Source organism: Scardinius erythrophthalmus (assembly GCF_964197995.2).
Source record: "Scardinius erythrophthalmus genome assembly, chromosome: 24".
Lineage (NCBI taxonomy): Eukaryota > Metazoa > Chordata > Actinopteri > Cypriniformes > Leuciscidae > Scardinius > Scardinius erythrophthalmus.
Genome location: NC_138244.1, coordinates 22,413,672 through 22,438,867, shown reverse-complemented (window position 1 = coordinate 22,438,867; position 25,196 = coordinate 22,413,672). Strand labels below are relative to the sequence as shown.

Sequence of the window (25,196 nt, the reverse complement as noted above, 5' to 3'; positions counted from 1 at the left end):
GCAAGTACTAAATCTATGTAAAATGACACATATTTTATTAATGTAGCTCACAGGCGAGATATAATTGCATATAACGCATAATCAAAAAGATTTAGTATGAGCCGTTAAAAGAGTAGCAATCCGCAAATGTTGTTCAGTAGTGAGACAAAACAAAAGAAAAAAATGTAACAATGAGAAACATGCTTTCTTTGAAATGTAAGGGAAAAACATGAAAGCATGCAGCTGTCCCACAGGAATGAAAGACAATGCAGACCTTAAAAACATGCATGCAACGGCAGAGCAAAGGAGCGAGGGAAAAATAAACGATTAAACTGAGATTTTCACATCAATTATTCATCATGCTGAAGGCCTCAGTGCTGCAAGGCTGCCAAATCTCATGTCAACGTTTCTTTGCCTGGTACTTCAAACAAGTGAGACTACCAGAAAAAAAAATATCCTTTACTATTTTAGTATCTTTAGAGAGCTTTTTTATTTTCTGCTCTTGTTAAACTTTCCTGGATAAGGCAACGATGTTAAAACATTAGCATCTCCAGCTCTGTGTGTGGTTTGTTCAATCTATTGACTTTGGTCATGCTGAAAGATAACAAATACTGTGTGTATAGTCTTAATAGCTATACAAGTAATCTATAATAAAAGTAGCTCTAAACCTTATACTAAATGAGACAAGGGTGTAGAGTTACATTCAAGCTATTTTAAGGAATTGACCTTTAAATATGTGATTTTGGTGATTAAATGTGAGTTTTAAGGGATAAAATGATTGACTACATGGCGACTTTAAGCAGCACAACTGTTTCCAACACTGATAATACTACTAATAAAAATATTTCAACATATTCAGCAAATCAGCATATTAGAATGATATTTGAATTAGATGAATTAGAAAATCTTGTGACACTGGAGTAATGATGCTGAAAATTCAGCTTTGCATCACAGGAATAAATTCCATTTTAAAATATATATATAATGTGTTAAGTTGCAACAATATAACTGTTTTTATTGTATTTTTTGTATTATTAAATAAAAGCACTTAGCAAAATATATTTCTTTCAAAAACCTTCTTTGCTTAAGATTTTGAACTTAAAACTTGTTTAACGTTTTTTGAACTTAAGCTTACCTACCACAAGCTTTTGAAGAGTATTGTACTTGTCCCAATACTTGGAAGACAGTGTAACTATCCTGAACATTTCAGTTATGGCACATTAGCTTAAAACAAGCTCTTGTAAAGACTCCTCACATCTCTGACAGAGTCATCACCAGAGCTTGAGCCTTAATCATTGACCTTGTCCTCTGGCTAAGCCTGAGAACCTCTTCAGAGAAGGCAGAGCCCATGAGGATCCCCCCACCAGGGCCCTAAAGTAAATTGGTTTCAGTGCCTCAATACCATCCTCATTCTGGTCATGAATTAGAGGAGGAATAGGGCTATCTGGGGTGCCTGCAAGCCACCGAGCTTTCATACACAGCATAGTTTGACACGAGAGCTGCCTTCTCTGTCCCCTAGGAATCTCCTGGACGACCTGTGCTGTCCTTCCCTGGGTTTAGCCCATTAGCCGCAGGGTTTATGAAGCACGGAATGAAGAACGAGTCTGAATCACGAGGAGCCGAATGCATTCTGTGACCTTTGAAATAACCCCCAGTAAGGGGTCAGTCAGAGCCAGTGACATCTCCCAATTCCTCATTCTTGCTGATAAGTTGGAGACTTCAGTATAAACAGATGGGATAAAGGAATATAGGGCACCTAAGACGCAGAAATATTTTCAGAGCAAAAGAATGAACGAGAAAGAGGGGGTCACTGGTTTGCTGTCATTGGTTAAAGCACTCCAATCTTCTCAAATCATTTCTCTAGAATGAATCAATTATTCCTAGATCTACTACGAGAGTGCAGCGGAAAAATCTTTTTCTGCCCTGTGGCATGTGGGTTTGTGTAGAAACAAGATTGCATCAGATGCTGAGGTAGATCCGTCACCAGAGTGCTTTTGAGTTAACCAGGGTGGAACGCACATGCAAGACATATTACAAATATTAACATCTAAAATATAGCATTTATGTTTGTTAAAGGCCCTCATGTTATGCAGTTGAAATACTAAGGTGCTGTTGAAAATGTTGCCCCACTCTGGTTTCCTCGACAATCTACTTCCACATTTTTAAAACAATGTCATATGTCATATATTTTGATGACTTGTCCACTTAAATTATCCCAAATGTTTCCAACAATGTTTAAATCCTGCAGAGATTTTAGCCAGTGTAATGGCCTGTAACATCATATCCACGTTACCCTTGAATTTCCGGATTTACTTCCATAGAAACCATGAAGACGCTTTAAGGCGAGACACGGCAGGCAAAAACATAATTTTTTTTATGCAGTGGCCAGTTTTGAGATTTTGGGCTAGTTTACTCCTTCAATATGTGTTCTTTCAAGCTGCTATAAAGAAAACGTTGAAAATATACATTAAGATGTTTATTTTATTACATTTTGTTTACTTGCGGCAATAAGTTTCTCCCGAATTTACCAGGAAGTTTGCATTCAAACGCGACACGCCGAGGTCCGTCTGTTTACTGAAGTCTGTCATGACCGGTATCATTGTGTCTCCTGCACAACGCTATGTAACCCAAATATGGGCATTTCCTTTCTATCAGTAACCAATCGTGAATGTCCAAAGGGGGATTTAAAGTTAACGAAGATTTCTCATTTAGAGCTATTTAAATCTTTAACTGCCGTTTTCTCAAAAATATTTTTTTGCGTTTTTTTGTCCTTCTCCAGTATAAACATCTCAGCCTATGTAGCACATATGTACACCAAACTTTCCAGTTATACACTTACTGTACGTTCACACCGCCACCGGCAAGAGCGGCAAAATTCGCTCTCGCCGCCCTGCCACCGACGCCGTAGAAAGATTCGGGGACGCTCTGACGTAGATTAGAATGTGTGATTTTTTTTTCCTCTCAGGCGGAGGACTTCTACATTCCGATTGGTTGCCGCTGGTTGCCGCCGAACCGCGTCATAGCTTATTACCATAAAGTTGACTTGATTTCAACTCCTCTCGCCTCACTCGCCGTCCAAGACGCGCCGCGCCGCCCTCGCCGGTGCTCGCCGCCGGCTCTCATTGAAAATGAATGGCTTCCGGCCACTTTGACGCTCTCGCCGCCAGCGGTGTGAACGCACAGTTAGCAGTATTCTGAAGATATTTTCAGAGGGATTTGTTAATAAATCATTCCTGGCCTGATTTATGTGACATTTTAATCAAAAAAATATGGCGAAAATCAATTTTTTATGGCTATGGACAGTATATTTTGATTTCATAGGTAATGAAAGCATACTGTATATCCTGAAATCCCTCTGAGTTTTTATTTTCATCTTTTGTGTAAACAAAATGAAAAAGGAATTTTACACCTGGCTTTATCATATGTTCAGATCTATCTACCGAAAATATATGCAAAATCGAGATAATGACTAATTTGCATAATTAAACATACAAATTTCTAAAACTTGTAATACATTTTTTTTATATACTTGTGTAAGTAATCAACTGAGGAAGTTTCATGGTGATATCTATTATTTTAAAATTTTACCCTATTCACCTGTAGTGTCTCGCCTTAATACATTATACGTTTTATTAGACAGGTAAGCAACTGTTTGGATACTTTTATAGACAAAACTATTCATTGTTATATAGTTAAACAAGGTTAGTCTTATTGTTTGTATCTCTTGTTTTCTTGATTTAGCTACCACAAGTAACATGTTTGTAACATGCAATACTATACAATATTTTAATTGCATGCCATTTAGCAACAAATCATCCAGCTTTTATTAAAATGATATTCTAATATCAATCTAGCTTACTGCAGTGTGCAACAAGTGTCTCATAGCAGCCATCGAGCAAACGTACAGAGTAACGATAACAACTTTCAACACACTCAAACGTATTTAGTATGATTGTTTTGACCAAGTAAAACAGCGCTGCATTACACAATTTTAATTCGGCAAATAAAGTGACCTTATGAGTAGTAATTCAGCACTTGCGGCTGTTTTATTAGAATAAAATAAAATAATGTGAATTTAAGTGATTAAACATAACTGTAACAAAGTTCAAGTTCAGTTCAAGTTCAGGGAAGAAGGAACTCAGACGTTAAATGTCAGTTTAATCGTAAAATAAACAACAAAACACAAAGAGGGGCACTAGCGGACGACTGCGGCATTTAAGCATAATAAAACATAAAAACTCTCCAAGCTCTCAACTCCGCCCTGCTTCATATCACAGTAACTTTAATAAACCTTAAATACATTTTTGCCTGAGTCCCATCGGACTTCTGTCCATCAGCTGTGGAGATGAAGACGACAACTCCCATGATTCCACGCTCATTCACAGCATCATCACCAAGCTACGCCTTTGTTATTGTATTAAAAAAGCTACCTCTAGTGGCGAAACTTACATTATGTGCCTTTAATTTGAGCTGGAAACTGCAGTGAACTGTAAGAATAGGTGCATTTTTGGAGTCTTGTAGAAATGTATATATAGAGGCACATTTTTACAATGAGCCTAGGTTGTTAATACCTTCTACCTTTATACTTTTTACTACCCTTTTCCAAGTCCGTTTCAAATTATTTAAGACATCATTTTAAATCTCTATCCACAAAAAAACACAATTTAAACAAAGCCTATTGAACCCCCATGACCTAATTATCCTCTTTCCCACAGCACAGCTTTTAAAATTTAGTTTTTAGCATTTAGGCAATTAGTAAGACCTATTGGTATAAATGTAAAGCTCATTAAGAGGTGTCTCTTGGCCCCATATGAGCCTTATTGACCTCACAGCAGACAGACTCAGATATTGATTTAACACGTCATCTGTGCTGGCCAAAACTATATTGACTGCATGGTTGCCTTTAACCGCCACTGACGATGATTGACTAACTACTTTTACAGCAGTGTGCTTGAGGAAGACTGCCTGCTTACAGCAAAGGGCAACCTAAAAGCATAAGTTTATTAATTGGGCGGGCTGGAGCTGGAAACATCGGTCAATGCCAGAGTGACAGATGGTGTGGCAGGCCACCCCATTGCCCGTAAAGCATAAGCAAGGCTGAAGAGCTTTATTTTTATGCCAACAAGTTTTAACAGTCAAGCCCAAAATATTCACTGCAAAAAGCTTTGAGTGGGTGAAAAGACACCAAAGTAGTTAAAATCTGGTAAACCCTGAACATCAGCTTCCATTTCAAGAAATCACCTGAAATTCTCTCAACAGAACCAATGATTTGTCCACGTAATGCACACAACCGTACACATTTTGCACAAGGACATGAAAAACTGGGAGAAATGAGTGATTGTGATTTGGTTGTAGTGACAGTCTAACAGTTTTGTGTGGGGTGACATTAAAGGATTAGTCTCTGGACCCGAACCCTAGAAGAAAAAGAATCATCAACCATCTCCCTTGTGCCCTTGAGGAAGGTGCTTTTTGGTCCAGATGGACGATGTCCAAGGAGATCTATATTACCTAGAGAAAGCAATCCATTAGGATAGTTGCTTAGCTTCCATGGAAGTACTTTCCAAAGTATGAGATTCAAAAATATATAGTAACATATAAGTAAAGTATAGTAAAGCATGTGATCTTGTCATGCCCAAAATTGATAGCTTCTATGTTCTACAATCTTTTAGTATTACTGTGAAGGATGCAAAAAAAAAAAAAGAGTTGTGGGTTAAGTGCCAACTATTAGGTAACCCATAATCTAAGGATTTAGTTTGGGGTGTTGAATGTCATGCAGAGTTTAGCTCCAACCCTAATTAAACACACCTGAACCAGGTAATCAAGGTATTTATAAGTGCTAGAATCTTTCAAGCAGTTGTGTTGGAGCTAAACTCTGCAGGACGTTGGCACTCCAAGGGCCCTATTTTAACGATCTGAAACGCAAGTATCAAACGCGCTGTTGCTATTATACCGGCGGGATAAATGACTCTTGCACCCGACGCAAATCTAAAATGGGTTGGTCTGAAGTAGCAACATTACTCATAGGTGTGGTTCGGGTGTAACGTGAAATAAACCAATCAGAGCGTCATCTCACATTCCCTTTAAAAGCAGGCGCGCTTGTTCCATGGCGGATTGCTATTGTAACGGCGGATTTGCCAGGCGCACACAACTTACATGATGGTTAAGGTGATTTCGCAGTCTTCAGAATTTTGTTTCCTGGTTCTTGACGGATGTAGTGGATTTTTCCCTAAACCTGACTATCTAGCGTCTGCAAATCAACACTTAATAAAAATAAAATCAGGCGTCTTCAAATCAAGACCCATAGCGTCTTCCAATTGACACTTAATAACCTTTATACTCTAACTCTCTGCGTCTTCCGTCAACAACTGGCCGAGTCTCTTACTCTAACTTACTTGCTTCCCTAAACTGACCTGCTGCGCAGCAGTAATAACAGACAGACTTTCATCAAATGACTTTCATCAGACTTTCTTTAACTGCTTTAATCACGGCCGGGAGAGTGTTCGAGCAGTTCTCAGAGAAACTCTCCCAAGAAGAATCAAGGCCGGAGGATCTCAGACAAATTCCATTGAGACAATCCCACAGTGCAAAAGAATACAACAGTTTTTATAGTATAGAGGTATGGCATAAATGTCAGGCTGCATTACATAATTTCCCCACTATTTGATTGGTTCTTCATATGCAACCCTCTGTTACAAAACAAAGCAAACTTTGTTTTAATGATGACGTCATTTGTTAATCACAAGATTCTAACAGACTCTCTAGTTTCATTTCTATGAAACTATGTTATTTATACACACACACGCACACACTCAAAAGTCACAAGTTTTCCATTGGTTTCGTACAGTACATCCTGTTCAAATGTTAGATGTTAAATAAGGTTAGATGTTAGAAACATGGTTAGTTTAATATACAGTTTAATATACACTATTTGTCAAACAGGTTTGATCCGTCATTACTACAATTAGCCTGAATAATTTGGGTAAATGTGTAAGCTAGATTTATGCCTATTTTTTTCAAAACTTCATGGACACCACAATGATTTCCCTCATGTGGAATATTTATCCTTGTAATTATGAATGGTTTGCAAAAATGGGAACTACTGCGTCTGTGTAGATGAGAGAAGCAAAGTGTATGCGCTTTGTGCACACCCTACATTATGGCCAAGCATGCACCCTTAAAATAGCGTCTGAACGCGCCACTGAAAACACGTCACTGACTTTAGACTAGGTTTTTCCAGGTCTGTTGCGGAATTGTTTTCTGGAACTGCAAAATAGCACCAGGGAACATTTGCGCCGGAACACGCCGCCTCTTTTCGCTGAACCGCCCCGGGAGCGCGAGTTCATTCCCTAATTTACTGACGTGCGTCTGTGGAGGGAAAAGTCCGCTGTGCGTCGGGTGCAAAATAGGAATGATACATGCGTCGGTGTACAAAGTCAATTGTGCTGGGTGCAGGATAGCGCCCCAAGAGTGCTCTGATCTTCCTTTAATCTCTACCTTGAGATAAACATTCTTCCAAATCGAACGCCTACACCTTGTCTTGAGGACAAATCTGAGTACATTACCTCAAGTTTCCTAGCTGCTTCTCTCTCATGTAAATCTTGACTTTCAGATTAATTTGGTCTTTCCTGACTCCCTGCATCTCCACCGCCTCTGCATCCATAAATATTGTAGGAACTGCTTGTGAACCAAGAGACCACCCTACACCACAATTTCTGGTTGTGGTAGACATTTAAATGATCAAATGCAGTTAGCGCCTAAGTGGACTATTATTTCTTCTGGAGCCCAGTGGCATCATCAACCATTAACAATTGCATGGATTTTTAGGCAATTATAAGAAGACAGTGGCAACAGACTGATGGAGTGGAAGACAAATGGAGTGGAACTATTGTCCATTTGCCTGGAGACAACAAACCAACTTTGTTCTGTTGGGGTGTATAAGGTTTATCCAGTACTCACAAAGTTAGCATCTCTTCAGATATCTTGTTGTGATGGACATTGACTGAAATGCTGAGCTCATGTACAAGGTCTCACCTCAAAGAAGTCCTCAGGGTCATTAAAATGGATGATCACCACAACTGACCTCCAATCCAGCACTGTCACCGTGCTGCCACATCAACCCTTGGAGATATTTTCAAAGGCAAGAGTAAGGTCAAAAGAGTAGAACAGATATATAGTGTCATCATTTACCCTCGTCCTTCCAAACCTGCATTACCTTCTTTCATCCGCAAAAGCCAAAAGGAGAAACAAATGTTCCTGCTCAATTCCTTACAAGGGAACCATATAGTGACCATCCACTGTCAACTCCAAAGAGGAAAGGAGTAAAGCACACAAAGTCATAAAGACTACCCTCATGACACTTCTTTTATTCACTCCTTTTGTGTTCCACTGAAGAAATAAAGTGATATGGGGAACAGCAGTGGTGTGGGAAATTTACAGAACTTTCCTTTAAAATTATGTGTTATAAAAAAATTGCGAGCTATTCAAAGAAGTCCAAAGGAAGAGAAGCCTTTGAGTTGAGGGGAATTGGGAGAATGTGACTAAATGAGTATACACATATAGGCAAAGGTATTAATTAGCTCTCAGGCAAGCTTGTAAATCACTACATCCTTAAATTACTGTATATAAAAAAAGTATTTCCCTCTAATTCAGTCTCTGGTGTGCTCTGAAATGGAGTCAACATGTCTCTGATATTTTACATTCAAATCTGTCATTTTAGATATCACAGACTTTCTGATGGCCTGTCAGGACACAAATGGTACAGCTTGAAGAATTTTGTTGGACTATGAGAACAAAGATTGTGTAACAACGTATGAGATAGATGCATATATATATATATATATATATATATATATAAGTATATATATATAAGTATATATATATAACAGAGTCCAAAAGAGTCCAAAACATCCCCACACACACAAAAACAATACCTTGTTCTCTTTACCTTGAGTCTATGTTATTGGCGTAAGGTTGGAAATGTTTTCACAGCACAGCAGTGTACGGAGTATTCTGTGTTACCATGGAAACCAGTATCTGACAATTCGATGCTATAGATCCTACAGTGCTTTGCTAAAGGATTAGTAATATTAATTAATTTTTATACAAATTTACAACAAAAATGTAATGTGGCAATTGGTTTGAGTCACATCTACAGGTGCACTGTAATTAGAATTGAATAGATTAGTAAATTAATTAAAGCTAAGTGAAAAAACATCAATGGACAAATTCAAACTTACCAAATATTAGACTAAAAGTGCCATAGGACTAAATGTTTGCAGATACAGTATGCAGTTAACCGGTTTGCTATTTTAACAGTGGAATAGATTGTGCCTATTATTACTGTATGTTAAACTGTAATATATTAAACAGTTATGTTAGTTATACAATATTTTTGTTTGTAATTTTTTAGAAGACATTTGAAAATGTGTTATGTACATTTACAAAAATATTTAAGTTAGTCTGAAAAATATTTACTGTATGAAGTTATGAAAGCAGATGAACCTGCTTAAGGACAAACTTGTTCGTGTAGAGCCAGTGTGTGACATTGAGATTATGAAGCAGAACTAAACAGCAGTAATGTATTCACAGCACAGCACAGCAATGATAGATTTATCTCCACACACATAAATCACTCCACCAGCACAGCATCTGTCACAGACTCTCTGTTTGTCCACATCATCTTCTGCAATCTCCATTCCATTATGACTTGATAAATCCTTCCCTCACAGCTTTAAAGCCATAGAATTAAAAAACCTATGCTGTGGTTTGTCAAACGCAATTTGCTTATGAGTGTTGACATATTTCCTATCAAAACAGGATTCATAAATCCTACAAATTAAAGGAATAGTTCACTCAAAAATGAAAATTATCCCATCATTTACTCATCCTTAAGCCATCCTAGGTGTATTCGACTTTCTTCTTTCAGCCGAAAACAATAGGAGATACACTATATTGCCAAAAGTTTTGGGATGTCTGCCTTTACATGCACATGAACTTTAATGACATCCCATTCTTAATCCGTAGGGTTTAATATGGAGTTACCCCCCTCCCCTTTGCAGCTATAACAGCTTCAACTCTTCTGGGAAAGGATTTTCACAAAGTTTAGGAGTGTGTTTATGGGAATTTTTGACCATTCTTCTAGAAGTGCATTTGTGAGGTCAGGCACTGATGTTGGACGAGAAGGCCTGGCTCACATTCTCCGCTCTAATTCATCCCAAAGCTGTTCTATCGGGTTGAGGTCAGGACTCTGTGCAGGACAGTCAAGTTCCTCCACACCAAACTCGCTCATCCATGTCTTTATGGACCTTGCTTTTTGCACTGGTGCGCAGTCATGTTAGAAAAGGAAGGGGCTGTCCCCAAACTTTATTCTCGAAGCATTAAAAGTTCCTTTCACTGGAACTAAGGGGCCAAGATGCACCTCTGAAAAGCAACACCACACCATAATCCCCCCTCCACCAAAATTTACACTTGGCACAATGCAGTCAGGCAAGTCCCGTTCTCCTGGCGACCGTCAAACTCAGACTCGTCCATCGGATTGCCAAACAGAGAAGTGTGATTCGTCACTCCAGAGAACACGTCTCCACTTCTCTAGAGTCCAGTGGCCGTGGCTTTACACCACAGCATCCGATGATTTGCATTGCACTTGTTGATGTAAGGCTTGGATGCAGATGCTCAGCCATGGAAACCCATTCCATGAAGCTCTACGCACTGGTCTTGAGCTAATCTGAAGGCCACACAAAGTTTGGAGGTCTGTAGCTGTTGACTCTGCAGAAATTTGCTGACTTCTGCGCACTGTGCGCCTCATGCGCTGACCCTGCTCTGTGATTTTACGTGGCCTTCTACTTCCTGGCTAAGTTGCTGTTATTCCCAATTGCTTCCACTTTGTTATAATACCACTAACAGTAGACCGTGGAATATTTAGTAGTGAGGAAATTTCACGAATGGACTTATTGCACAGGTGGCAACCACTAACAGTACCACACTTGAATTCATTGAGCTCCTGAGATGACCCATTCTCTCAAAAATGTTTGTAGAAGCGTCTGCAAGCCTAGGTGCTTGATTTTATACAACTGTGGTCATTCAATGATTTGGAGGGGTGTCCCAATACTTTTGGCAATATAGTGTTTGTTAAATAATATCCTGGCTCTTCCCAGCTTTGTAATGGTATTGAATAGTGCCCGAGTTTTTGAAGCTAAAAAGCACATCCATCCATCATAAAAGTAACCCATACGACTCCAGTGGGTTAATAAAGGCTTTCTGAAGTGAAGTGATGGGTTTTTGAAATCAAATTATCCATATTTAAAACTTTAGAAACTATAACGACTGGCTTCTGGTAACAACTGTACACGTGTTCACTAGACTAGAGAGTCAAGTTCTGTTGACCTCTAACCCAACGTATGAAATAGCGTAAACTTAAAGGGATAGTTCACTTTGAAATTAATTTTTTATATGTTTTAGCTTACCTCAAGGGCATCCAAGATGTAGGTGTCTTTGTTTCCGCAGTAGTTTCAATTTTGATATTTTTAGGTCAAACCGTTCTTGTCTGTCAGTCATATAATGCAGGTCGATGGTCACTGTCTCAAAACACAAGCACAGAGTCCAAATTAAAACAATTCCCCATCGTCCAAATTAAACAATTCCCCATCGTAAGTACACATTGATGGCCTAAGACACGAAACGAGCGGTTTGTGCGAGAAAACGAACAGTATTTATATCGTAGTTATCTCTTGAAAACAGCACACGTCTAAATGATCTGACGGCGCGGGCGGGTATAGATATATATATAGATGTCGCCTTGGCTACTGCAGTTTATTGGAACGAAACCGTAGCCAAGCGACATCTAGTGTATATATCTATACCCGCCCACGCCGTCAGATCATTTGGACGTGTGCTGTGTTACAAGAGGTAAAAACGATATAAATACTGTTCATTTTCTCACACAAACCGCTCGTTTCGTGTCTTAGGCCATCAATGTGTACTTTCGATGGGGAATTGTTTAATTTGGACGATGGGGAATTGTTTTAATTTGGACTCTGTGCTTGTGTTTTGAGACAGTGTCCATAGACCTGCATTATATGACTGACAGACAAGAACGGTTTGACCTAAAAATATCCAAATTGAAACTACTGCGGAAAAAAAGACACCTACATCTTGGATGCCCTTGAGGTAAGCTAAAACATACCAAAATTTATTTTCAAAGTGAACTATCCCTTTAAGTTAGAATTGACGAACGCGGAAGCCCAGAGAACAGAGCAAAACAAAACTCCAGTCACGAATTAGAAGTCTAAAATGAAAAGTTTTAAAGAGGTAACCCTTTCGCTGGAACTCGACTCTCGTGAACGCACATACGGGCGTTGCCAGAAGCCAGTGGTTATAGTTAATAAAGTTAGTGGATAATGTGCTTACAAAAACCCATCACTTCACTTCAGAAGACCTTTATTAACCCACTGGAGTCGTATGGGTTACTTTTATGATGGGTGGATGTGCTTTTTAGCTTCAAAAACTCGGACACTATTCAATACCATTACAAAGCTGGGAAGAGCCAGGATATTATTTAACAAACACTATATTGCCAAAAGTATTGGGACACCCCTCCAAATCATCGAATGGCCACAGTTGTATAAAATCAAGCACCTAGGCTTGTAGACCGTTAGAGGTTGCTACCTGTGCAATAAGTCCATTCGTGAAAATTCCTCTAATATTGGGACTATTCAATGCCATTATTAAGCTTGGAAGAGCCAGGATATTATTTAATATACCTCAGATTAGTGTTCAGCTGAAAGAAGAAAGTCATATACACCTAGGATTGTTTGAGGGTGAGTAAATAATGGGATAATTCTCATTTTTGGATGAACTATTCCTTTACTTTTTGTCAACCTGTACACTAGCATATAACTTCAAAGCTAGCAGATATGGACTAAAAGTCACAAAAATCTCTTTTTGCTTAGTTTATATTGATATATGGCCGTGCAAACTGATTTCATTTGACACTGAGGGTTTATTGGTCTGGTAATGTGGAGAGCATTTGGACTAGCTTGTGTGTGACACTGTGCTTGAGATGAAAGGTGCTAAAAGCCAGGCCCCTCTGTGCTGTGGGAGGAACGGAAATGCAGCGAAGGCTCTTTTGAGAAACATCTTGGATGAGCGCAAAGTCCATCAATCATTTAAGCCAGTATGAACTATATCATATTCCCGACAGTATATTCTCATCTTTTTAGAGGTTGAAATGACCTGATATGTCCTCAGTAAGTGAAATAAAGTCAACTTTTTTTTAAGGATGCATCCATGTACTAAAAGAGCTTCTTGCAAAAAGTGGAGTGCAATTCTTATTTTCACAGACAGAAACAGTTCAGCATCGACCCCAGCATGGTTGACATTCCTTTTGCTGAAATTAAGGCTGCACGACTTTTAAAATCACGTTGAGATCACTTCATAGATACTGCATCTTTACTAAGAATTGAGTTCGCTTTTGCATTCACACTGCAACTGAATTTGAAAGTGGATTCAGATCTCTTTCTGGCCTCTAGTCCACTATTCTTCAAAGGAGTGGTGATTAAAGCAAAACAGGATATTTATTTAAAAAGATTATTTAACAGCCCTGGTAATAATTAAGTATGTATTATGGAAATAATAGACGTTAAAAGAATATACATGTGACCGGACACTTAATTGCATGTTAATTGCAATTAAATGTAAATGTATTATAGTTTAAATTTCTATTAAATCCAATTAGTTGAACTTCAGAGTGCTTATTTGACCCACTTCAGCAGTATTTCTTTATATGTAATTTCATAATTACTTCTATTGTCTTTTAAATAATATGGTAAGTGTTCTGCCAAATGTACTGACAAGCATTTATGGTAAACTACAATATACTTGAATGTAATTTCTATTGAAACTCATGCATATATTTGTAATTATAGAATTGTTATGATGTAGTTACAATTTAGTACATTTAAAATATATTAACTTTAAATGAAATACTGAATTACACACAACATTTCAAATTATAATCAAGTACTTTACATGTGATTTAGTATGTTAGTCAACACATAACAATAAGTATAGGTCTGTATAGCATGACAAAAGATTATTAAAACAATGATTTACAATTTAAAAAGTTTGGCATTGTTAGAAAGTGCACTTTTTAAAACTGTACTTAAGTACAGTGGCCGAGAGAGCTCAACATATTTGTGCTCCAAATACTCACAACACAACCAAATACAAAAACGCGCTGCAAATAACACAGACCACAACGGAAATGTTTCCAGGGGAACCAAATTAGTGATGAACCCGGCTGGGACGTGCTTATTGCTCGTGAGCATCCCTATGCCCTACTCCCTTCGAAGGGCAGACGGTAGAGCTCTTGAAGTGGGACTTTGGAGTGAGCAGGGCACTAGTGTGCCATTATGTAGCCGTTTGGAACGCACTTGGTGAAGGGAGCAACGAAAGAAAACGTAATTTTCTCATTATTTTCACCTGGGATGTTACCATGACAACGCAGCACGGTGTCCATCAGCTGAATAGCTGTTCTTACGACAAAAATATAATGCTGCTAACATAACAGTTGCAAATATACATATACATAATAATTTACTTTTTATTATTATTTTTTTACAAAAAAGCTTTTAAAATATGTGTTATATATCTGTGTGTGAGTGTCTCAACTTTAAAACTTTGGACCCTACATTACCTAACATTTCTTATGAAACTTTTCTTTATGAAAATTTAAACATAACATGAAAAAATGTGTACAGTGTAACTGATGTATAGATTCATATCTTTCCCTCGTGTTCTTTTTCTCTATCTTTTTAATTTATTTTAGCTTTCAGCTCACTGTTCTTTTCTCATTTGTATTCTGATGACACTGAACATATTGTTAATACATTTTGTATATTGTATACAAGTTGTATGTCATAAAAATGCAATCTCTGTATGTTTTGCAAAAAAAAAAAGTTCAAAGAAATAAAATAAAATGAAATAAAATAAAATAGAGTAGACTTTTGAGCTGTAAGCACGTCCCAGCCGGGTTCGTCACTTATTTGGTTCCCCTGGAAACATTTCCATTGTGATCTCTGTTATTTGCAGCGCGTTTCTGAATTTGGTTGTGTTGTGAACTTTTGCAGCAAGTTTCTGTATTTGGTTGAGCTGTGAGTATTTGGAGCACACGTGTGTTGTGAAATTGATGAAGATGTTTTCTTAATTTGCGGGTGTTTTTTTCTATTTGCATGTGTTTTCTTCATTTGCAGCGCGTTGAGCTCTCTCGGCCACCGTACTTAAATGTTAAAAAAACTCATGAAATTGTACTCTCTTAAAGTACACTTAAATGGCTTTTTTTTTCATTAATATTATATTATCTTCAGGTACAGTTTTTTGAAGTATACTTTACAAGTGTATATTCAATAGAAATAAGCACACTTCTTTTTAAGCCCTGTAATTCTTTTGAAATTTAGAATTTTTGGTTAAACAATCTTACGGTGTTTTCGTCCTCCTGGCTGTTGCTGGCATCTTCGTTTTTGTGGTACTTGTCTGATGAACGCGAGTCTCTCTTACGGCTGGTGTCAGTTCCCTCGATTGGCCTCTCACCATCTGTAAATGAGACAACGACCGCACACATTCAGTTTATATTTCATCAGCAGTATTATTGGTTCTATATCATTACCATTTATATTGCATACAAGCACACTGAAACTATGAGCTGTCATTATAGAGACTCTTCTGAGCAGTTTTAGATAATTCTCAGAGAGAACTCATGGAAATGGCTACAGCTGGGGTGCAAAATTAACACTTGCCAAGAGCCAAACGCAAATAAAATTGCCTTTGGCAAGAAAATTAATAAATACACACCTCTCATCCACCTGGATGCCAGCAGCTGTGTAGGCACGTATTATGAAAAATGCCTGAAGAAGCTGTTTGACCAAAATGTTGTTTATCAAAAAATATTTGCAAGCTACAACACTATGATTGCTTTTTTTGTATTATTTTCACTATTTTGGAGAGGAATGGTACTGATCAGTTAGCCAATAGTCTCGCAGAGGTAAAATTTGACTATAAGCACAAGATCTGATCCACATAACAGCTTTTCAGAAAGGAACTTCCTTCATTGTTTTGACATCCTAAGACCAGTTAGCCTTTAGGCTAACTTTTATAGGAATTGCAGCATAATGCACTTGGGTGACATGAACTAACCAAGTAAAAAGTATAATAGTACTCCACTAACAAAAAGTCCAGCAACTTATGTGGTTTTCAGTGTTTTAACAAGAAAGTGGCCTTGTGTCACTGACAACAGGCCAAATAACGAGCAAGTAAATGATGCAGCAAGCAACACAATTTCTGTGTGATCTTTCTGTAATATTGAATAATTTACATTTCAAGTAAATTAAGAACATTTTGTTTTTATATTGTGTAATGCATAACTTGCATTCCAACCTTCCAGTTCTCGCTCCAGGCAAAAATAACACAACTCTGCCACCATGCAGCAAACACACTCTGGTCTGCGTCGCAAACACAGAGAAGCTAAGTGCTGCAAACAATGAAGCATACCAGAGCTCTTATACCAAATACCCAACCTCGGCTCATTGTAAAAAACGTGCATGTGGGCACATTTCGGCGAAATTATATTCTGTTGCTTCTTGCATGTTTTGCAACACATTCAAATTGAAATGTCCAGTGAGTGGGACTAAAAACATTTTCAGTTTATCCGAAACAGATAAGTGTGAATCTAGCAACATTTTATTACATGGGTCGTCGTATGTATCGCGGCAGTTCGAAAATGAAAAGTACCACCTGCACCAAAACCCTACCCTAAACCTAACCGACAGTTTTAACAGAAGCAAACTTGAGATAAAAACGCTTTTGTTGAAGCATCCATGCCATTTCAGCTTGCTTCCACAAGTTTTGGAATCTTTTTGTTGTGATGCAAGGTACTTATACAAGAGCAAATCTGCCCCAGGTGAGCAATTGAACAGCCATTAGGAGCTGGTTACATGATGCAAATGTCAAAATGTTTTATTTTACAAACAAAGAACTATGGTAAAAGTGTTTTGAAGTCATAACATACAGTAGTACTATGCACTGGACAGTGTAAAAATAAGTCTTTATTAATCAATAATCTGCCCTTGTTATCATAATTTGTATGAAAAAAAAAGTTTTTGTTTTTGTTTTACTGCCTCTAGTGTTCATTTCATCTGAAAACTCCATTGAAATCTGAACATTGATTGAACATGAACACTGAACATGATTTATTTTGTCACAATGAGCCTAGGTTGTACACACCAGCATTCTTGGAAAGATGTTCGGCCAATCAAACTGTATAAAGTAATGCAAAACATAGCCTAATGTTTTAGCCTTTAAGAAATATTTACACTATGTCTAGTTATTTTCACCAGCATTTGTCAGATATGGCACTAAGATCATTTTAGACTGGCTACAATCCAGAAACCAGTGCCACTGGGTCAGTGACACACTTCAGATGGATGGATTATGAGATTGTCCTCCATCGACTGCTATTAGGAAATGAGGATCACTCAGGTGGCATGGCAAAAAGCTAGAAGGATATACTTGGAGGTGTGCTAACATCGACAGATGGATAAAAGATATTTTCAGCAGTCAGACTAGGAGAGGGACTAAAAGGTAAATATGGCACAAAATCCGCCTTGACAGAAGCTCCTTATAAAAAGAAACTGTGTGTCAAGATAATAAAATATCATTGCATGAGTGTTATTGCCTGTGGGGTGATTACGACTTCTTTACAAACACAGTCACACATACTATGAGCTAGCTAAACAGTTTAACAAATTAAGTTGTACTGAAACCAGAGGGAATAAAGCTATAAAATATAATGAATGCTTCTCCTATAATAAAAGATTCTCTTGATAACTACTGATTATAGAGGAAGGGCAGTTTGTGGTCACCACCTGGAGGTCTACAAGACATTATGTTTACACTAGCATGTGCATAGATGTCTGTGTGAGCGTGTGTGTATAGGACTGTCACTGATAAATCGATAAAATGTAAGATTGGGCCAAATGCACAAATTGTAAGAGTGGGCCTCAAAAACTCAGGCAGAGTTTAATTCACCCACTGGATGCCTGGAAGTATTTGGTATCATTGATTTTCATTTATTATCTTGTATAGTATCTTAGCTATGACAGTGTTCTTCGACTTTATACTAACACCTAGTGGTACGCATTATGCAAAAACGTTTTTTTGTTATAGATTAGTGTACAAGTATAAATGTATTTGTTGATCCAAGATTCATTTATTCTGCAAAATGATCTGATAATATGGGGTTACAAAGATAAAGAGTTTAAGGTAACACATTTAAAGGGGTGGTTGATTATGATTTGACTTTTCTAACTTTAGTTTTTTTTTTTTTTTTTTTTTATTTAAGCTTAAGCAGATACAGGCATTAACAGTTAATGTTCCGAGAGCCTATCGTGGTCTGCAGCTGCTCAGGACTAGATATATAGGATAAGTGGCATTAAGCGTCAGGAGGTTACAGTTTTTTTGCTAAGGAGGTGTTTGTTTAGTCTCTTCTTGAAGGCCTGAACATTCTTTGAGGTGATTTCACCTACTACAGTACAGGGGAGGCAGTTCCAAGTTGTTACAGCCGAATGAAGAAAACTCCTCCCCAAGCATTTGGTGTTGGACTTGGGGAGTTTTAGGGCATGACTTGGTCGTGCTCTCCGAGTGGTTCGGCAAAGGAGATCAGGTGGGGGTAGCAGAGCTTTGAGATCTTCTGGACAGTTTTCAGTGTGCATTTTGAAAAGCACAGTTGTTGCTGCAACAGTTCTACGATGGCTGAGCTGGCTGATTGCATATTTCCTTAGGGCAGTGTCCTCATCCTCCCCAATGATTTTCAGTGCCTTTTTCTGGATGTTGTCAAGCTGCCCAAGGGTGGTCTGTGATGCGTTCATCCAGGCAAGGCATGAGTACTCCATGGTACTCCTGACTTGTGCCTTGTAGACATTGGCCCTACCTTTGACATCAAGCTTGTTGGCCAACCTACGCAGAGCTCCAAGACGCTGTCCAGCACGCTTGCAGATGTTTGACAGGTGATTAGTCCATAACAACTTCTTATCGATACACAGTCCCAGAATATTCAACTGCTCAAAAAGGTCAATTCTGGTTGCCCCAAAAAAAAGGTCCGGGCAGGATGGAGGCCTCTTTCTCGACAGAACCATAGCCTTGCATTTGCTAGGCTCGAACGTGACCTTCCAGGTATCAGCCCACCTGCGAATATTCTCCAGGTCTTTATTTAGGGATGCTGCCACATTGGGGCCATTAAGTGTCGTTACCGGTGCGTAAATGGTGGAATCATCCGCATATAGAAAAATGCTATTATCGCACTGTTCTACAACATCATCTATGAAGATGGAGAATAATAGCGGGCCGAGAATGGATCCCTGGGGCACCGAGGCGTTGATTGATTGAGGTGATGAGGACTGACCAGAGAGCACGACCTGGATGGACCTTCCTTCCAGGTAGTTCTGTAGCCAAGAATGTAATGGCCCAGTTATGCCTTTAGCAGAAAGCTTATCCAGAAGGCCGTTGTGCCAAACCTGGTCGAACGCTCCTTTAATGTCTAGTGCAACAATGTACACCTCACCTCCTTTGTCTAAGATGTTGTTCCACGTCTGCGACAAAACTGTAAGGAGGTCTGCTGTGCCGTGGTTCGGTTTAAATCCATACTGTTTATTAGAAATTAGTTTATGGCGGAAGAGGTAGCCCTGGAGCTGTTTATGAACTGAGGATTCCATCACTTTGCTAAGGACTGAGAGGAGGGATATGGGACGATAATTTGTTGGGTCTGATTTTGAGTCTCTTTTATGTATTGGTATCACTCTGGCGTTTTTCCATTGTTTGGGGAACACGCCATGTGAGAAGAGAAGTTGAAAGAGACGACTGAGGGGGCTGGCCAATTCTGCTGCACATTCTCTAAGGACTTTTGTTGGTATTTCATCAGGTCCCGTTGCTTTTGCTGGGTCAAGGTTGCGAAGAATATTTCTAATGTCTTTGGGTTTGAAGTGCACATAGGCAAAAGAGGATGTTGGTTGCTGGCACTGAGGCAACGATTGCGCAGATGCATCAAGCAAAGTACACTTCTCTGCAAAGGTTTGGCAGAAGATGTTAGCCTTTGCACTGGCACTGATGTGAGTGGTACCCCGGTGTTCAATGACAGGGATGTCTGTGAAACCACTTCTGCCTGAAAGTGAATTTACTATGCCCCACCATTTTTTTGAGCTTAGTGAGTTATCTGCAAGATCATTCCTCAATTTGGTGTAATACTCCCTTTTTGCCCTCTTTTCAGCTTGATTGAAAGCTGCTCTTGCCTTGAGGAACTTCCGTTTCATAGCCGGGTCATCGGAGGTCCGTATGTTGTGATAAAGCTTTCTTTTTCTCATGGCTAATCTTCTGCACTCTGCGTTGAACCAGGCTTTATCCCCGGGCTTTTTGGTGATGGTCTTGTTGGGAATATATAATGCCATGGCATCTCGCAGTATGGTGGTAAAGTTTGTGCAGATGATTTCAGGATCTTCATCCTTGAGAATACTGGGCCAGTTAATGTTAGTAAGGTACCCTCTCATTTCCCAGAAGTGAGCCTTGTCATATCTCCATACTGTTCTCTTGTATGGCTTATCTCTGAAGACTGGGATTTGTAGCTGTATTAAAACAGGGTTGTGGTCAGAGGATCCCATTTGTGCTAAGGTGGTAGTGGTTGCTGGTGTGTCTGAGAGAACTAGATCTAGAATATTATCTCCTCTAGTTGGTTCCCTGACAATCTGATCTAGTCCCAGACAGTTGGCGAGTTGTAAGGCTCGCCGTCCAGCAGTGTCTGTTATATTACTGCCCAGCCACTCGTGGTGGTGTACATTAAAGTCGCCTATGAGCATTACAGACTGTGCTCTATATTCGTCCATCACTGAGAATGTGTTCTTGTCAAGGTAGTCCAAGATATCACAAGAGGCACTTGGGGGGCGGTATATAGCACCTATCAGGAGTGTCCTGGTTTTCAGAGCAACAGTGAACCACATAAGCTCAAAGTCATCAGGGTCTCTAGCTGGATTGTGATGGATGGATATTCCTTCTAGACAGTATACTGCTATACCACCACCGTTTTTTCCAGTGCGGTCTCTGCGACAGTTGAGCGAGTAGCCAGGGATCTGGATGGAATCAGCCCCGTCTGGAGTGGTGGAGTCAAGGAAGGTCTCAACTATGATGACTATGGAGGGTTTCTTCACTGAGCAACAGTTGGCAAGATCCCCAATATTGGACCGTAGTCCTCTGATGTTCACTTCAAGGATAGTCAGTTCGGATTCGCTAATTCGTAATCGTGGTCCGTGCAGTGGTCGGCATTGGGTAATCCGATTGTTTCGAGGCTTTCTTTCTAGTTTTGTAGCAGAGGTTTGACGGCACAGGGGGAGCTAACCCCTGTGCCCATTGGTACACACCTGAGCAGTGCGGCAGGAATCAGTGCATACATGGCCTGATCCGAAAGCATCATGCCTAAGCAGAGGACTCATAACGGATCGGGCCCCAAGAAGGAGCCACTTGGCCAGGGACGGGGTGATCGCACTATTAGTGATCCCTACTACCCCAAAAAGTTAGTGTGTAATGTTGCTGTTTGAGCATAAACAACATCTGCAAAGTTACAACGCTCAAAGTTCAAAGCAAAGGGAGATATTTGCTTTTAAAGAAATCGCTTTTTAAGGACTACAACAAACAGCTGGTAGAGACTACACGACATTCCTCCAGGGTTAGTGACATCACCAACTCTAAAATGTACATAAACCCCGCCCCTTGAAAACAATTTATAGATTATCAAGACAGAATATGCTAATCAATGACTAGAAGATAACTACACAAGCTACGTAAACTCATCAACTAATCATTCAGATATGTCCTGTTGCTTCTACATGTTGTCACTTCTTCTTGAGTCTCTCCATCATTGTCTGACTCCGGTTTGAACATAAAAGGCTAAAAGTTTTTGAAATTTTCAGAGGATGTCTGTGTGAGTGCAAGCTCTTGAAGCTCCGCCCTCTGTGCCAGAAGCAGCAGCTCATTTGCATTTAAAGGGACAGACACAAAACGGTGCGTTTTTGCTCACCCTCAAAAAGTGACAATATTAACATGCTAAATAAAAATATCTGTGGGGTATTATGAGCTAAAACTTCACATACACACTCTGGGGACATCAGAGACTTATTTTACATCTTGTGAAAAGGGCATTATACCACCCCTTTAATGCAATTTATGCAAGTAGTTTCTGGTCATGATTTCAACATGGCCACCACCATAAAGGAGATCCTTTGAGTAGAATAAAACAACTTTTTCTTCTCATTTGAGTTTACTTATTTTAAAAATGTCTGTCAAAACAATACATTCCTTTAGATGTAAAGTTTGAAGACGATGAGTATGTGTACTACACTCGTCCTTTGACATTTATTCTACTCAGTATGAGGTTTCAAATGTCAAATAGATATAATAACAAAGGCAAAATCTATCGCAGGTATATACACAATTTCTGTGTCATGTAAGCGTTTGGAAAGCCTAAGTTGCCGGGAAACTGTCAGGGCGACCCCAGGAATTAAAACCATGAGGATGAGCTTCAGTCACAGTGTGAGTCTCCCTATCCCACAAGGACTTTTTGTTGTTGCAGTAGCAAAATAAGGGAAAATTGTATTTTGATTGTGGCTTTATCAATTCATTTATCACTTCACATTCTTGAATCTGTGAATTTCACAGTGAAAAAATACATATCGACTGAAATTTTAAAGGTATTAATTCCAAATGGAAAGTGTCATACCCACAATAAAGGGATATTAGCCTCAGAGAAACCAGCAGAAATGAAAAAAAAAAAAAGTGATTGGATTTTGAGCTCTTTTACATTTTACCCACTGGAGTCCCTCAGCATTTACCTGAAAAAGGTGTGGATACTGCGGATAAGATCCGTTGCAAAATCATAGAGACACAGAACAAACACAGAAGCAAAACTTCAGAAAAACCTATATAGACACATGAGTCCTAGGTAGTGACACAAAAAAATAACCTATGAAATCAAATACAAAATATTATGTATGTTTATTATTTATAATTTGTGTCAATAGAGAGTACTCTGAATCAATTTAATTTGTCTCCATCTCATTTGTGATCATTCCATTTGGACACTTCAGTTATTTAAAAGATTCAATCCATCACACAATTGTGCCTTTGTGAAACACACAAGTCCAGTTTGTTTAAGGTGAACTGCCTCTACAATAAGTACTGTAAGTTGCTCTGGATAAAAGCGTCTGCTAAATGACTGTACTTACTGCAGTGAAAATTGAATGCCCTCAGAACATTGTTATTTGTGCAAAGACACAATAGCAAAAAGCGCTAGGATGTATTTTCAGTGGTCTTCACATTATCAAATGCATGAACTGAACCAAGAAAACTAGCGTCAGACTTTGCTGTGCTATGGATCCGATCAATGATCTAAAAAATTCAGTGGTGGTCAGTTTTTTAACAAATTTATAAGTGGAATTTTCCCATGACTTCCTTCTCTCTGTAGCGTGAGTGGTATACGCTAGTAACACCAAAATCAAGGGTTGGATTCCCAGGGAAAATGCAAAAATTATACGTATAGCCAACTGTGCCTTGAAAGCACTGCAAGTCGCTTTGGATAACAGTGTCTTGGTTAAACATCATGCAGTTACATGAAAACTGATGGCTTGTGTAGCCTTCATAAACACACTTCTCCCTGAAGAGTAGAAATAAGCACAGCTTGATATGCAGTTTATTTAACATTATACAGCGGAGTCTTTGTGAGGCACAGTGGCATTTATGAGCTTGAACACCGTGTGTTCATGTTTCAAAAAAGAAAAACGGCTTTCTGACCTGGTTTCTCATCTGGTTCAGCTGTTAATGGGCTAGATTAATTGATTTAATCAACAATAACTTGCAAAACAATCCAATGAGTGCATTGGAAGCACACTGTGAAATGCAAGGATTAACATCTGGGTAATTCACATCATAACAATAAAAATGCTGTAATTTTGGCATTAACATCTGCCCGTCTGTGTAACAGCAATTCCAACAGTATAAAGTCTAGTAAAAATGCTTCATTAGAAGCCAATCATGTCAAAAGGTGAATCCTGAGATTCCAAGATGTATTTAATAAGTCACAAAATGTTACAGGTCTCATAGACCAATAGATGAGTCTTGAAGCTACTTTTGCAAGCAATTCTTTAGTACTCTGGCAATTCTAGCACTTTGCCACAAGCTTTATTGCTAGAATGTAGGTGTGGAATGAAAGGAGAAATTAACAGTAAACAGTGAATTTCTCTACCAAACACTGCAAGGATTGAAAAAGAGACTTACGGATTATCCAAGATGTGTGAAAAAGTAAAAGGGGCGTACATATCACATTTGGCCACAAACAGAGAGAAGGAAAGTATGTCTTTCTGAAAATCAAATGCTACAGCATAACATAGACCAAAATAGAATAAAAACACACATAATATTGATGTTGTGCTGCTAGGACCCCTAAATATCTTATTCAGATTCCCAGCAGACATGCTAATTAACAATGAGCTATGTTTATTTCATTGTCACCGTGTTAAACATTTAACACCGTGGGAGATAAAAACGGCAGCAAACAGATGAAAAGCGCTGTTAATGTCACAGCAGACTCTAAACATCAGGATTAGGACATGTTTTAATTGCACACATCAGTGGAGAGACGAGCTCTAATTAGTCAATTAACTTTACAGTGAATTGTGAGGGTGGAATATGATTGCGGAAGTCAATCACAAAAGTGTGCTTCAGGAAAAGTTACAATGAAGTCGTAAAGCTGAGAAATTCCATTTTCAAGTTTTATCTTAAGTGATTTCTTATAATACAGTCGAACTCCAATAGCCATGTTTTGTCACAGCTATAGCCTAACACTAGCACATGCAAGCTAACACACTGGCGACCAAGGAGGTTTATAATATCTCAAGAGTGTTACTGTAGAATCCATTAGCATTCCCACTGTGATTTGTGATATTAAAGTTAGTAATCTTAATTTAGCCTAGCTAAGCATAGCGCTACCTGGTTAAAAAAGCTCTTATTTAAAGCTACACTGTGTAATTTTTTAAGTTGATTCTTAGCAAAAAACACTTTGTTCTTTCAACATGATATGTGCTCATTAATGTGTAATTACTTCTACCAACTAATCAAGTATTCTCATAAGCTGC

The 25,196-nt window shown here is 38.7% G+C and overlaps 1 protein-coding gene across 1 annotated transcript in view; it reads right to left on the bottom strand.

Annotated features, from left to right (window-relative positions):
* Positions 1-25,196, bottom strand: part of b4galnt4a (beta-1,4-N-acetyl-galactosaminyl transferase 4a) — a gene marked incomplete at its 5' end in the record, with an annotated part of 208,665 nt that overhangs the window by 134,436 nt on the left and 49,033 nt on the right. Inside the window, one exon of the mRNA XM_081355789.1 lies at positions 15,455-15,567. Coding sequence (XP_081211915.1) covers positions 15,455-15,567 — 113 coding nt within the window. The remainder of the gene's footprint in view (positions 1-15,454; positions 15,568-25,196) is intronic.